Below are 15,412 nucleotides of genomic sequence, written 5' to 3' on the forward strand. Positions count from 1 at the left end.
TATTTAGTTCATGCTTTAAACAAAATATATAGTTTTCTATTATGTTGATTTAAAGATACTAAACTTAGCTTTCGCAGATTTTGACTAATATCATAGATTATAAAGGTGGTGTTTAACTCTCGTCCTCACATCCGCTAATAAAGTAGTTTTTGAAAACCAATTATAACTTCATTAATCCTAAATTCGCTCTCGCTGACTTTAGAACTAATGTCTCAGTTTTTACTATCTGGCACTGGCCTCTATCTGGCACTAGGTCTCAATTCTCTTCCTCAACTGTTACAAATTGGTGTGTGTCCAAATGTAAGAAATTGACACTTATTTATACTAGTAGCTAGGAGACAAAAGCATTGGAAATAGCCGATGTGGGACTTTGGCAAGTGTGGCGAGCACCACACGATCAGAACTGAATTGGACGGCTGGAGATCATGTATGGCGGGCGGCATGCCTTGGGCTTGCTTTGATGTTGGCCCGTTTGTTCCTCATGGCGGACGCCATGCTTAATTGGGGGGTGTGGCGAGCAGCATGAAGGGTGTGGCGGCCGCCACACTCCTTGTTGTGTTGCTTGGCTGCTTGTGTGCTCGTGTCGTTGATGAGCCACGCAGGTGTGGCCTTTTTTTGTCCCTTTTTTTGATCCATTTTTGCTCCATTTCTCTTTGTTTTCATCAATGTGTCCTTTTTAGCATGTTCCAGTGCAAGTGACTGAAAAACATAAAAATACCAAAGTAATACGACGAAAATGTAGAAATAAATAATAAAAACATAGGCTAAATTAACTAAATAAATAGTACATTTTCTGGTGTATCAAACTCCCCTAAACTCGAACCATTGCTTGTCCTCAAGCAATTTAGCTTGCATATAGAAAACATTTAAAATGCGAAGCAACTCACGCACACAAACTTAGAGAAAGATAACATCACAAGTACTCATACGTGGTCAGAATTTCAAATCGGCTAAGATTAATTAGTTAGGTTCTTACACAATCAAGAAGGGTATTTCAATGACACACAAAGTTCTCCCTCTTATGCATACCGAATTTGGATAATGCCGTTGGACTAAAATCTAAATCTTCTCCTTTGTTTCATCCTTTTTCATTCTAGACAGTCACATTAAGACCCTTTACTTTATCTATATCACACACATGGTAAGAAAGCCGGTTAGCGTCTGTATTCATCTTTTTCAACTCGCATTTAGCTTGATGATGAAAAAAAATTTGTATTACTTTCATAAGCAATATTCATGTATATATATTTTTCCAAGGTTTAACCGTATTACCACAGTATGAACTTATATTATTTTTTTCTTTAAGGTTTAACCGTATTACCACAGTATGACCTTAAGAATTTGCTTAGATGATTCGCTTATATTCATCGACAAACCTACTTAATGTGTGACTTTATAGATGGTGTCTGACTGGATAGATAAACTACTAAAGGATTCCACAAATTCAAATCAGGAGATTTTGGCATAACGCGGATTCAAATTGATATCCATACTAGGGAGACTTCTGGGCGTTGGAAAAATACCGATTTTGTTGTAAAATTTCCTAATTTCCTTAACTTAGCCTCCCGTCCTTTCTTAACCTATATACTTTCTATGTGAGCTATTATCCTACATCTTTAGAAAAAAATTTAATTTGGTTCAAGAAAAGGAAAAATTTAGAAAAACCAAAGAAAATACTATAAATTTATTTTTTTTTATTAAGCAAAAGGAAAAATAGACTATTAAAAATTCAAATGACTAAAAAATAAAGATAGTAGAATACTTCCCTAAACTTAAATCCAACAGTGTCCTCACTGTTGCGACTCAAGAATAGCTTCGGAGCGCAAAACCTGGAGTAGAGATCATGAGGGAGGCCTTTGACGATTTTGAAAATTCTCGAACTGAAGCCTCAAACCGCCAAGTTCTTGTATGACATTGTCGAGTTGTTGACGGTGCTCTTCTGAACACTCCCATTGGTTGTAATAGCCCTGCATTTGATGTTGGCTTTGAAGAATTTGTGCTTGTTGGGCTTGCATGAATTCCATTTGTTCCATCATCTCCTCTAGTTGTTGGTGTATGGCATAAAATAATCCATCGCGCTCTTGATTTTTGGCATTTTGGGCACGTATCTCATGGAGTACATCATCGATAGTGCTTTGCCATGGGGGAAGTGCAAATGGTCAGCCATATCATTGAAAGAAAATTCATACTCAGTATTAAACATTCGAAAATAAACAGCGCCATGAGAACTCCTAGTTTCAGGAACGGCGTTAACAATTAAGGAGCTAAGGAATTCTAGCGTTAGTTGAGTATAAACGGGATTTTGTTGAGATAGAAAATGTCGTAGATTTAAATTGTCTAGCAAATAATTTACGCTATCTAACAATCCTAATTTTCTTAAGGTAGAATCGTCGGCATACCTTGTAGCTTGTATTTCCCTCCTCAAATCTTCATAAGTTTGGGATTGATTGGAATTTCTTCTAAAAACTAACTCATAAGCCATTTTGTGATTGGAAAAAGATAGAGAGTATATGTTTTTGAAAGAAAGTTGTAAAAATGGTGAGATTAGTTTGTGTTGGAAAGACATGTATTTATATCCATGAAAAAGGAATCTCTTTATAAAACATATGGTCCTACCAATTTATTTTCATTGATTGTATTGTAAGGTAAAAAGGAAATTGGTAAGGGAATCAAAATGTGCATGCCATGAATTTCCAAAAACATTTTCCCTATGGAATCTAGAGGCATGGCTCACGCCATGCTTTTTGTAAGAGTGTGGGAAATTGAGTTTTGTTTGCTTGTAAAAGGCTTTTTGACCAAAGACTAATCTTTTTGATTGAATGCACATTTAAATTTGTTTGACCAAATAAATAGATATTCGTAAATGCATATACTAATCGACTAATAGACGGTTACGAAAATAATTGAAAAAAATAATTGCGCAATAAGTACTAAAATAAATACTAATAAAAATACTTAATAACGTATTGAAATGGAAAAGAAAATGTTTGGATGAAAATACTAAAATATGCGGAAATAAAATCACACAGGAAAATAGGGAAATAATTAGTTTTATCCTCCCCAAACTTATTAAAAGCATTGTCCTCAATGATTGGGCGGAGAAGAGAACGTATTAAAAATAAAAGGCAATCACTAGCCACGTAGAGTTTTTAGAGCGGTATGGATGGTAGCAAATTCTTTGGCACATCTATCGAACTGCTCAATAGCCACGTCCAAGAAGGTGTTGAGATCCGAGCGAAGTGTCGCAATTTTTGCATTGATATCGGCTATAGCAGTTGTATGATCAATCGGGGCAGGTGGTTGGTTGGTGGATTCAGCAGTGTGGATGGGGGATAGTGGTTCAGATGTATAGTAAAATGGTGGGGTTTGGGGGTCATGTTCATCTTCATCCTCTAAATCATATAGCTAATTAGCCTTATTGTAGACGCTAGTCTTTTCGTGATTTGGAAGGGTAAAATGGTGGACCGGTTTATGGTTGATGACTAGTGTGTAGGGAGTGGGTCCCAAATTGTGTATAAGGCCATGATTGAAACAGAAGTTAATGTTGAGGTAGCGGAATCCACTTGCTAGTGGTGTACCATATGGTATGAGTTGGCCTAAAGAGTCATCAAGGCCAATGGCTCTAGCTAAAAAGGTAACAAAACCACCAATGCAGATGCGGCGGTTTGGGGTTTCAATGAGCTTTTGAAGGTTGGCTAGAACAAATGGCGCAAGGTTTACTGGGCGACCTTGGAAAGCACAGAACATGATAAATAATTCATCCTTAGAAACACTAGTGTCATTTTCTTGCTTTCCAAAGATAGTATGGGCTAATATCACGTGAAAGTAGCGTATGGCGGGATTATGGATCTTTAGGTTGTTTCGGTCGGCCGGGTCAGAGTTGGGCTCTCCATAAATACTTCCCCAAAAGTTGCACAATTCGTGGTCCATGAATTCATCTTCTTTGAGTTTTGATTACATCTTCTTGGTTTATTGGGTACCTTCATAAATTAGGCCCTAGATGCTGTAATCAAAACTCAAGAAGATGAATTCATGGACTACGAATTGTGCAACTTTTGGGGAAGTATTTCTGGAGAGCCCAACTCTGACCCGACCGACCGAAACAACCTAAAGATCCATAATCCCGCCATACGCTACTTTCACATGATATTAGCCCATACCATCTTTGGAAAGCAAGAAAATGACACTATTGTTTCTAAGGATGAATTATTTATCATGTTCTGTGCTTTCCAAGGTCGCCCAGTAAACCTTGCGCCATTTGTTCTAGCCAACCTTCAAAAGCTCATTGAAACCCCAAACCGCCGCATCTGCATTGGTGGTTTTGTTACCTTTTTAACTAGAGTCATTGGCCTTGATGACTCTTTAGGCCAACTCATACCATATGGTACACCACTAGCAAGTGGATTCCGCTACCTCAACATTAACTTATGTTTCAATCATGGCCTTATACACAATTTGGGGCCCACTCCCTACACACTAGTCATCAACCATAAACCGATCCACCATTTTACCCTTCCAAATCCCGAAAAGACTAGCGTCTACAATAAGGCTAATTGGCTATATGATTTAGAGGATGAAGATGAACATGACCCCTAAACCCCACCATTTACCTATACACCTGGACCACTATCCCCCATCCACACTACTGAATCCACCAACCAACCATCTGCCCCGGTTGATCATACAACTGCTATAGCCGATATCAATGCAACAATTGCGACACTTCGCTCGGATCTCAACACCTTCTTGGACTTGGCTATTGAGCAGTTCGATAGATGTGCCAAAGAATTTGCTACCATCCATACCGCTCTAAAAACTCTACGTGGCTAGTGATTGCCTTTTATTTTTAATACGTTCTCTTCTCCGCCTAATCATTGAGGACAATGCTTTTAATAAGTTTGGGGAGGAGAAAACTAATTATTTCCCTGTTTTTCTGTTTATTTCCGCATATTTTAGTATTTTCATTCAAACATTTTCTTTTCCATTTCAATACGTTATTAAGTATTTTTATTAGTATTTATTTTAGTATTTATTGCGCAATTATTTTCAATTATTTTCGTAACCGTCTATTAGTCGATTAGTATATGCATTTATGAACATCTATTTATTTGGTCAATCAAATTTAAATGTGCATTCAATCAAAAAGATTAGTCTTTGGTCAAAAAACCTTTTACAAGCAAACAAAACTCAATTTCTCACACTCTTACAAAGAGCATGGCGTAAGCCATGCCTATAAATTCCATAGGGAAAATGTTTTTTTTGGAAATTCATGGCATGCACATTTTGATTCCCTTACCAATTTCCTTTTTATCTTACAATACAATCAATGAAAATAAATTGGTAGAACCATATGTTTTATAAAGAGATTCCTTTTTTTTTTATGGTTATAAATACATGCCTTTCCAACACAAACTAATCTCACCAATTTTACAACTTTCTTTCAAAAGCATAAACTCTCTATCTTTTTCCAATTACAAAATGGCTTATGAGTTAGTTTTTAGAAGAAATTCCAATCAATCCCAAACTTATGAAGATTTGAGAAGGAGGGAAATACAAGCTACAAGGTATGCCGACGATTCTACCTTAAGAAAATTAGGATTGTTAGATAGCGTAAATTATTTGCTAGACAATTTAAATCTACGACATTTCCTATCTCAACAAAATCTCGTTTATACTCAACTAACGCTAGAATTCCTTAGCTCCTTAATTGTTAACACCGTTCCTGAAACTAGGAGTTCTCATGGCGCTGTATATTTTCGAATGTTTAATACTGAGTATGAATTTTAGTTTAGTTTGAATTCGCATCTATATATGATTGTTTGGCCAAAATCTTGATTTAAGACATCTTGATTCTCGATAAATTGATAGACTTCCAATCAAACTGTCAAGCCACTAGCATTTAGGTATTGATCACATCAAAGCGTTAATAGCCTGCTATAGTGTGTGCTTATAGTGATAAGCAACTCAATATGCTATGGACATGAAAAGTAATTTAGTACGGTAAACGCCTGTTTTGTCTCTATATACTTGACCCCTCCTTCTCTTCCCTCTTCTCTTCAACTAAATTTTCTGTTCCATAAGTCTGCATGGTTTTCAGTCCTTCTGATTACCTAATCCTATCTTCTGTTCTATTGCATACTCAATAATGTTGGTTGTTTTGCAGCTTTTAATCAATTCTGTTCCATCTCCATGTTTGGTTCCAATTTATTTTCACTCTCGGTTGCATACTCCTTTTACAGCTCTATTTTTATCATTTAGAAATGGAACAACATCAAATAATATTTTGTATAACATAACTATAACTATTTTTGAAATAGCCCTACTAGCCATAGCCACAGCCATGAATCACCTATTACTGCAAGAGCATTATTCACTAACAAGTTAACTAAGCCTATAATAGCACTATTTATGGTTATAGTTGTTGAAACACTAAATCTAGCAACAATAAACATAGTCTATGATCAGAATCGGTTACCTTGGTCAGCTCCATTACCAATGGAATGAACTGTTTCGCTTGTTAATAATTGTAAAACACGCTCTGCTTTCGAATGGAACCTTGGTGAGTAACCTTTCATAATATTATAAAGCAATAATTCAACACCAGACTCTCGGCATGGAGATGGCTTCTTCACTGCCTCGGCGATTACTCTTCTAATTCCTGTCCAACCAAAAAAGATGACAAGCTTTATAACCACCCAAACTAATAAAATCATTAAATCAAAGAGAAAAGTATGGAACTAATACAAGTTTCATGAAGCATTTTATTATAGCTGTACTACAAAATTGGTGATATTCATTGAACATATGAACAAAAGGCAAGACAGAAAGGAAGGGAAATATATATACACAATGAAAAGCAATCAATGACATCAATACCTCTTTTCAGCTGCTCATCAGGAGCATTTCTCAAAACAAAGGACATTGCCTCTGCCATGAATTGCTGAACATATTCCTTCGGATAATACCTTAATTTTGAAGTGACCCTTGAAGTATCAAAGTCAAAGAAACATAGAAGAATCAGACTTGTAGTCGGTGCCACATAATTGGCTAAATTAAACAAAACGAGCAGTTATCCTATGAGCTTAGATCAGGTGATTAGAACATTTATTAGCAAGCTCCGATTAAGGGGTTCAACAATCCTTGGTGGAACATCCATTTTCTATTCCAATTCCCATTTCTTTCTACAAATTGTCATTTTTATCTTCTACCATAAACAGCAATAACTAATACTTCCAGACTTGCTTAAATTATATTTCAAGTTCCAAGTCCTATATTGCTACACATTTTCTTGGTCAGTCTAAGCCAGCATCATCATTTTATAATACCATAGCACATATGTAAATATAATTTTTTTTCTTCATTCAATTATTCAGACACTGTTTCTATTTTACGGAAATCTGTGTCTGTAGATTCAAACTAGGCCATTTCATGGTTTCCTCGTATCCTTAGGTTTCCATTGAGATTTTACAACATTTTTGTTGCAAAACCTATATTAAATTGTCCCTTTGTTTGGTAGAAATTACAGTTTCTAGATTTTAACCTACTTTATGCATCCTATATGACACAACTACAGAGAACTACTTATATAACAATATAAGGCATGCATGTTTAATCAGGGAGAGGGCAGAGAAGACAGCTCTCGGCTAATTCACCCAAAAAATGAGATAAAGTGTGTATGTTTGTGTTCAGTCCTTGTCCGAATCTCTGCTTATGCAAATCAATCCTTGAAAGTGGTGTAGGACATCAATCACTTAAAAAAATAAAGTAAAAATAAAATTTCAAAAAATAGACTATATCACTCACTTAAGCACCTCTGATGGGTTGTGTATTAAATATTTCTGCAGATACATCATAATATATGACCATGACGTGAAGATCTGCATGAAAACGAACATTTTCATTCATAATTTGCACTGAATAAAGGAAACTAACGAATGAGAAATGCACAACATATCCCTTAAGAAAATTGCCAAATTGATACACTATACCTGCTCAATTATATCTGGTTCCCTATCAGCACCACTTTCTAGAAGAGATGCTAAAGAATCAACAATTCTTGGAAATAGCCTGGCAAAACCCATATCCACAGTGAATATGAAAGAAGTTAGAAAAATGCCCGTAAGGAAGCCATCAATTATTTCTAAGAAGTGATAAACATCTAGTCAAAGTGATAAACAACTTACGGAACAAACTCCTCTAGGAGATCTCTAGATAAAGCCGCAATTAACCTGTAAACAAAGTGTTGAGATTAATTCGCAGCAACTGCAAACTAATAGATAGGCCAAACAATTTTGCTCTTAGTTCAGTTTGGTAACTAATGCTATTGAGTATGCATGTCCTATTTGATTCGGTCTCAATTGATTCCTAATAGTAAGAGATAGGGATGACGGCATTTGAATTTTTGAACCAGTCAACTGGCACGACAGGTTAATTATTGGTTATTGCCTTCCCACAATACAACTTGTCGATTGAAATTTGAGAAAAGTTTGTCCATTTTATTGCAAACATGCGATTCACGGAGAAATAAAGAAATAGATAAAATTGATCGCTAGTGTGCAACCCTTCATTTGTCGATAGTAGGTCCGAAACAGACTACAACGAAGTAAAGAACTAATAAATATTTGGCTTAAATGCAGTTTTGCCCCCCAAGTTTCACAATTGTTTGATTTTGGCCCCCCAAGTTTCAATGGTTCAATTTCAACCCCCTAAGTTTCACAATTGCTCAATTTTGGCCCCCTAAGTTTCAATTGCTCGATTTTGGCCACCCAAGTTTACCCCCTTTTGTATTTACTAGTCCTCCATTGACTTTTTTGACTAACAATTGCTTATGTGGCATTTTAAAGTTAAAAAAAACATTTTTAAAATAAATAAAATATGTTTTTAAAATAAAAAAGATGTTTTAAAATTTAAAAAATCATTTATGAAATTTTAAAAAAAAAAGTGTTTTAAAAATAAATGAAAATTGTTTTCTTAAAAGATAGTTTGTAAAATAAAAGATGTAACAAACTTTCACAACTGAGTTCAAGCACTAAAACAATTCCAAACTAATATATCTACAAATAAATTAACAAAATATAAATGGACCGGACAGAAAAGTCAGGAATGCATCGAAACTGTCAATGAGGCAAAGTCAAGGTACTCTTCATAATCAAAAGAAAGAGGAAATAAAATTGTAAAATAAAACCAATGTTAACGCTATGGTGTAGCACAATTTGCACAAACCGCTATTGTTCTACAATACGCTGTTTAGCACAAAATGTTGCCAAATTACGGTAATATTTATTCATTAATACCATTTCATCATGTAACACACTAACATCTCTCTCAAGCAAAATTAAGCAATTCTAAAATGACTTGCATACCTGAGAATTGGTTCAAGTGATAGCCTTGCTTTCATATGCAACCTAGAAAGTAGGTTTGAAATTATTGTTTCCTTGTGCAACAGCACCAAGGGCAGTGTTTGTGTACAAGAAATGACTTCTTCATACAATGAGATGAAATCTTCTGTAGTATTCGATTCCTGAATTTTGGCAATTAATGAAAACAATGAATAGTAGTGTAGACCAAAACAAATATTAATAATCCAAAAGCCGATTAAAACAAAAACATAAATAGTATTTCATAGCAATAAATATAAGAATTGTAAATTAAGGCATACCCTCCATTCTACAAGGCAGTCTCTGAAAAAAGATGAACCTTCAGATGGCTCAGCTTTAACCTGATGAAGACTTCTAAACACATTGATTTCGATATCATCTAGTCTCTCAGAGAATGACTTAAACTGTGCATCAATTAATGAAAAAAGTGTGAGAGAGAACAAAATTTCAACTATAACTATAGCTTATAGTTACTTAATCATGTATTAAGCAAAATTAAACAGCTAAAAGAACACAGTGATGCATATCAATTCAAAAAATAAATAATTGTTCATCAACGTAGGGTTTAGGGTTTAAGTAATGCCGCCACACGTAACTGAGAGAGGTGAAAACTTACGACAAAACGACGGCGGCCGGGGGATTTATTGAGAGACTTGACAGCTTGAGCGTGTGAAGACGTCGCCATGTTCGACGGAAAAGGGTGGAAGTTGCGGCAGCAGGGGTTGGAAGGAATCGTTACAGGGATGAGTCGGGGTTTTAGTTTCTTCGAGTGATGGAACGGAGGGAATAAAACCGACTGTTATTGATATTTCAACCCATTGGGCCAACCCATGTGAAATTTTTTTTCGCTATACACCCCTTACGAAACTCACACCCGAAATCATCACCCAAACTCAAAGGTTGTTCGAGTGACAAAACAACACTCACACCCACACCCATTGGGTTCGGGTTTTTTCCACCCAAACCCGCAACACATTTGAAAATAATTTGCAAATTTAAGAAATTAAATTCCAACATAGACTTTGAATTAAATTACAACTAAAATTAAAGTCTTCCAAGGAAATTCAAACATAGACTTTCAATAAATTACAACATAGACTTTCAAGAAATTAAATTACAACTAAAATTTAAGGTCTTCCAAGGAAATTGAGGGAGACTATGGGGATAATTAGGTAATTATAAAATATTTCGGGTGAGTGTATGGGTTTCGGATGTGGGTTTGACTGATACCAAACCCACACCCATATTATCGGGTGTCACCCGAACCCAAACCCAGTCAAATCGGGTTTCGCCCGTTGACTTGGGTTTGGGTTCGGGTGGGTCTCTCGGGTTTGGGTTTTTTTGTCATCCCTACCTCCATCCCAAAATATAAGAACTAGTTGACTACTGCATGTATGCCAACGCACAATTTTGATCATTAATATATTTAATTGTCTATTAGGAAAAATTATAAAAACTTGATATTTTGAAAATACTCATTAAAACAAATCAAACAAATTATTAAAAAAATATTGTCAAAACAAGATAACTGAATAGTGTCATTTAGTCAAAGTAACTCTTATATTTTGGGACGGAGGGAGTATTTAAATTTTTGGTTCTTGAAATTTCAACATTTTGTTTTTAGTCCTTTAAGAATTTCAACATTTTATTTTAGTCCTTTAAACACATAATAGTGAGAGACATGCATTGTTGGTTACAAAAATAATTATCCTAAGGCACAAATGATATTTATACCTCAGGCCGGCCTACAAGGGTCAATGACCTAGCCTATATAGCTCAGGTTAGGCTAACCTATTTCTTTAAACCTATGATAGACCATTATTAGGCTCAGACTTTCGATTTTTTGACAGGCCAAGCTCAGGCTTGACAAAGCATAGCTCGCCCTAGCCTATTCCCACCTCTAATAACTATATATAAAGAGGTTAAAAAAATTGTGGACTTTTCATAATATCAACAATACCTTGACTATTTTTTTTAGCCGCAAAAATCTTTATTAACAAGCTCACCATAACATAAGACATATTTTTTTAGCAGCAAAAATTTTTTATTAACAAACTCACCATAACATAAGAAATGTTTTTTTTTAACATAAATTTGCTTAATAGAAAATATGGATCACACATACAGGTATGGAAAGTGCATGTCTGGCTGCTAGTAATCTATACAATAATTTTTTGTGTGAACTTTTCATAATACTAACAATACCCTTGATTATTTCAAAAAAAAATAAAAAATACCCTTGATTTTTTTAGCAGCAAAAATCTGTTATTAACAAATTCACCATATCATAAAAATATGTCTTTTTTTTTAGTAGTAAAAATCTTTTATTAACAAACTCATCATAATACAAACATGTCTTCTTTTTTTTACATAAGTTTGCTTAATAAAAAATATTAATCATACAGACATGCGCGAAACGGCTGTTAATAATAATAATAATAATAATAATAAGTGATGAAGTATCAAAAGTAAGTTTTTTTTTTATCGTCTCCACAGAGACTAGTGCGATATCAAAAGCCGTTCAACAAACCCACTTGGGGTTGGTTGAGTGCAGGGGCGGAGCCCTTCATGGGCTGGACAGGGCCATGGCCCGCCCCAGAATTTTTAATTTTTTTTTCATAGGTATACTATTTAGCGGCGGTTATAAACCCCCGCTAAATAGTCTGTGTAGTTTGTTAAATTTTGTTTCGCGGGGGTTTCAAACCATACAATCCAGTATTCTTTAATATGTTTTCAGTTTGCGTGGGTTTAAAACCCCCGCTAGTTTTACGTCCCAGAATTCAAATATACTTTTTAATTTATTTTTTTAAGCATCCCTTCTAATATTTTATTGTTTAATAATTTATAGATGTCTTAAAATGTGTAATTTATTTTGTCGAAGTATTCAAGTATATTTTTTTGAGAAAAATGTACTCAAATTTTTATTTAAAATAGAGTTTGTGCATAAAAATTCATGTTTGATCAATCTTTTGTTAAAAAAATTTAAATTTTTGTTAGAGATATGCATATAATATTATAAACATAAATACAAAAACTAATTAAAAAGTATGAAATTTACACATTTGACATAAAATATATTTCATAATATATTTTTAAAATTTATTTAATAAACATGTTAATGGTCCACCTTTTGACTACTTTTGAGATATGCATACTAGACAAACTTTCGATATGATATATCTTTTTTTTAGTAATTTCTTTTGCATGTTCGATTTATATTTGTAGCGGCCCGCCCCAATTTTTCGGGCTAGCTCCGCCACTGGTTGAGTGGTGTTGGCTTGGGCCCTTGGAGTATGCTCCTCTCAAGGTCTCAGGTTCGATTCCCACTGGTGCCAATTTCGGTGGGCTAAGTCCATACAGAGCAAAAAAAACTCTGGCTTTAAATGGGGCCCCCGCAAGTGGGCGGTGGGATTGGTCCCCTTGGATTAGTCGGTCCTAAGACCGGATACCAAGTTTTCAAAAAAAAAAAAAAACCGTTCAACAACCACCATCATTTTGAGTAAGAGTTTCAGAGATTTTGCAATGAAAACTTGCTTGTGAACATAAAATTGCGATTAAAAGATGATTTTAATATCAGAGAAATGAAATTGCCGGGATTAGAATTCAAATATCTATTCATATGCATTTCCTTGACCTGTTATACATATTTGAGTTACCAACCAATTTTATCACGTATTGCTCTTCGTATGTTTCCGTTCCCAGATAACGACGAGAAACTATTACATCGATCAATCCCCGATCCCTCGGGTGATTAATTGATACAATATCTTTTAAACACCAATACTTTAAGTGATTATTAAATCTAAATCTATTCCTAGAGTTTAGATTCAATAGATATTATCCTAATTCATTGGTTCAAAACATATATTCCTATACTATTTCAAATCCAAAGGATAAAACATTAAAAGCAAGGATAATATCAAGATTGATTGAATCACCAAAACATGTATAACACAAGATCAAGATAAATACATATTCATAGACTATTTTACATCTAATCCCAATAATAAGAGAGTTTAGTTACCCATAGACATAGTAACTTTACAAAGATGAAAGAAATTGAGATGAACAAACATCATGAGTTGATTCCTCAACAAAGATGAGCAAATCCACCATCAAGTTGCTTAAACCTAGCTCCTAAGATGTTTTTCTCTGTTTTTTAGAAGTATTACAAGTTATATGATCCATTTTTCTGCTCTTGGTGTCCTTTTATAGTGAACTAGATTTTTAAGCTGGCCCAGCCAGCTATAGTTGGCTCCGCCAGCTACCTTACTTCATAACTGACCTTGCTAACACGTGTCTTCTGAGTCACCTCCAGCTCTTCTGGCTTTCTCTGGCTGGAGCCAAAAACTCACTGCCAATTCAACAGGACTTGTAGCTTTATCTGGTTTAAGCCAGAAACTCTCTGCCACTTCAATAGGATTTTTGGCTTTCTCTGGCTTAAGCCAGAAACTCTCTGCCAATTTAACAAAATTTCTGGCTTTCTCTAGCTTTCTCTAGCCCAACGAGCATCTTCAAGATCAACCATTAATTCTTCATCAAAAATTCAACTTTAATTACAAAAACTTGTCAAAATGATTGGGATTTAAGATATACTAACCAAATTTAGATCAAAACATATATGTACAATTCTTGGGGACTTATATACACAAATCTTGCAAAATAAGTTAATAATTGTCTTAATTCATAATATAATTCAACTACTTTTTGACACTTATCAATAAGCTGGTAAAAAAAATATTGAGTGTGTCGAAAAAAATAATAATAAGATATTTTTTTGTTGTTTTTTTTGTTTACAATGAGCTGGAGATCGAACTCATGACCTATAAAGTACTAACCAAATTCCTCACCACTAGACCAAACTAATTGGTTTATAAGATTTTTTTGTTAACAATTAAAATTGTAAGAAAAAAAAACTAAACATTTACCGTATTTATTAATGAGAGTTTTTTTGGGTACATTAATGAGATTTTTACAGTATTTAATTATTTATTAATTAGATGTTTTACTGTTTACGGGAAACAATTAAATCTTTTGTGAAAAAAAACTAAATCTTTTGAGGATTTGACATTTAATTATGTGAGATAAACTGATAATCACGCATCATATATAACGGTCATAAAATTCCCTTCTATGTAAATCATTAATGAATGAATTGTTCTTTTATCGCTCTTCAGTCTTCACTCTTCTCTCTCTCTCTCTCAATATTCATCTACATTGTGAACTAAATTTTTGCAGTAAGAAGAGAAGAATGATGAATCAAGTGGTTAGGGGTTTGAATACCAGAGGCAGTACTATGATGCAGCGTTCAACAATGGTTGATGATGTTTTGATCCTTGATTCTTTCGTCGGCAACAACATGATGTCTTCTTCACGATCATCAACAAGAAGGGTGGCAGTGAATCATCCATTGATGGTGAACGATCGTGTTCCTGTTTCCAATGTTATCCCGCCATGGTCGATGCTAGATCACACCATTGTCTTTGACTCTAACTCTATCGGTAATATGGGTCACCACCACCACCACCAAAACCCTAATGTTACTCAAGTGAATCGTGTCAATCATCAAAAATTTCAACAACTTTTCACCGCCATTGATGATGAACTAACAACAACAACAACAACAACAGGGTCTTCGGCAGATTCTGATTCAACTTGTTGCATTTGTCTTACGGAATTGTGTGCTGGTTCCTCGACTGCCATTCGGATGCCTAAACATTGTTGTTCACATTTATTTCATCGTGATTGCATTCGAGAGTGGCTGAATGTTAAATCGACATGTCCTTTATGTCGCCGCAATGTTTAATAGTTACAATATTATTTTCTACTTAGGTTGATTTAGTTTAGGTGAAAAACATGTGTAATAACTTTCATTGTTGTGATGAATATGTATGGCACTTTCTTTGTTAATTTTTCAATGCATTTATCGGTATGTATAATGATTTAGAATCTGTTTTGTTACCGTGGTTAAGCACTTTGTTCTTTTGCAAAATCTTTAATTGTAATAATTTGTATCTATAAATCATTTGTTACAG

At 34.5% G+C, this 15,412-nt stretch overlaps 2 protein-coding genes across 4 annotated transcripts; one reads left to right on the forward strand and one right to left on the reverse strand.

Moving 5' to 3' along the window:
* Positions 1-86: 86 nt before the first annotated feature.
* Positions 87-10,150, reverse strand: LOC123905585 (small subunit processome component 20 homolog). 3 transcript variants are annotated; one of them, XM_045955252.1, is made up of 9 exons: positions 9,994-10,141; positions 9,659-9,781; positions 9,363-9,520; positions 8,184-8,228; positions 7,989-8,067; positions 7,804-7,877; positions 6,877-6,983; positions 6,476-6,658; positions 87-2,133 (listed from the first exon to the last, which is right to left on the reverse strand). In XM_045955252.1, exons 1-9 carry the CDS (start codon positions 10,060-10,062, stop codon positions 2,042-2,044), a joined length of 930 nt encoding a protein of 309 aa, XP_045811208.1. In that variant the 5' UTR covers positions 10,063-10,141; the 3' UTR covers positions 87-2,041. The 3 variants fall into 3 exon arrangements, with proteins under 3 accessions (XP_045811208.1, XP_045811209.1, XP_045811210.1); XM_045955253.1 differs by having other exon boundaries at positions 93-699; positions 9,994-10,150; XM_045955254.1 differs by lacking the exon at positions 87-2,133 and adding an exon at positions 4,015-6,241.
* A 4,447-nt stretch (positions 10,151-14,597) lies between these two features.
* Positions 14,598-15,320, forward strand: LOC123905587 (probable E3 ubiquitin-protein ligase RHG1A). Its single transcript, XM_045955255.1, has one exon. The coding sequence runs from the start codon at positions 14,629-14,631 to the stop codon at positions 15,181-15,183; it is 555 nt and encodes a 184-aa protein (XP_045811211.1). The 5' UTR covers positions 14,598-14,628; the 3' UTR covers positions 15,184-15,320.
* Positions 15,321-15,412: the final 92 nt, after the last annotated feature.

Source organism: Trifolium pratense, linkage group LG2, assembly GCF_020283565.1.
Source record: "Trifolium pratense cultivar HEN17-A07 linkage group LG2, ARS_RC_1.1, whole genome shotgun sequence".
Taxonomy (NCBI): Eukaryota; Viridiplantae; Streptophyta; class Magnoliopsida; order Fabales; family Fabaceae; genus Trifolium; species Trifolium pratense.

Coding starts and splice junctions, on each gene's coding strand:
- LOC123905585 (XM_045955252.1), bottom strand. CDS start 10,062: ATGGCGACGTCTTCACACGCTCAAGCTGTCAAGTCTCTCAATAAATCC. Junction 6,984..7,803: donor AACCCATCAGAGGTGCTTAA/GTGAGTGATATA, acceptor TGATACTTCAAG/GGTCACTTCAAAATTAAGGT. Junction 2,134..6,475: donor TGGTAATGGAGCTGACCAAG/GTAACCGATTCT, acceptor CCCATGGCAAAG/CACTATCGATGATGTACTCC.
- LOC123905587 (XM_045955255.1), top strand. CDS start 14,629: ATGATGAATCAAGTGGTTAGGGGTTTGAATACCAGAGGCAGTACTATG.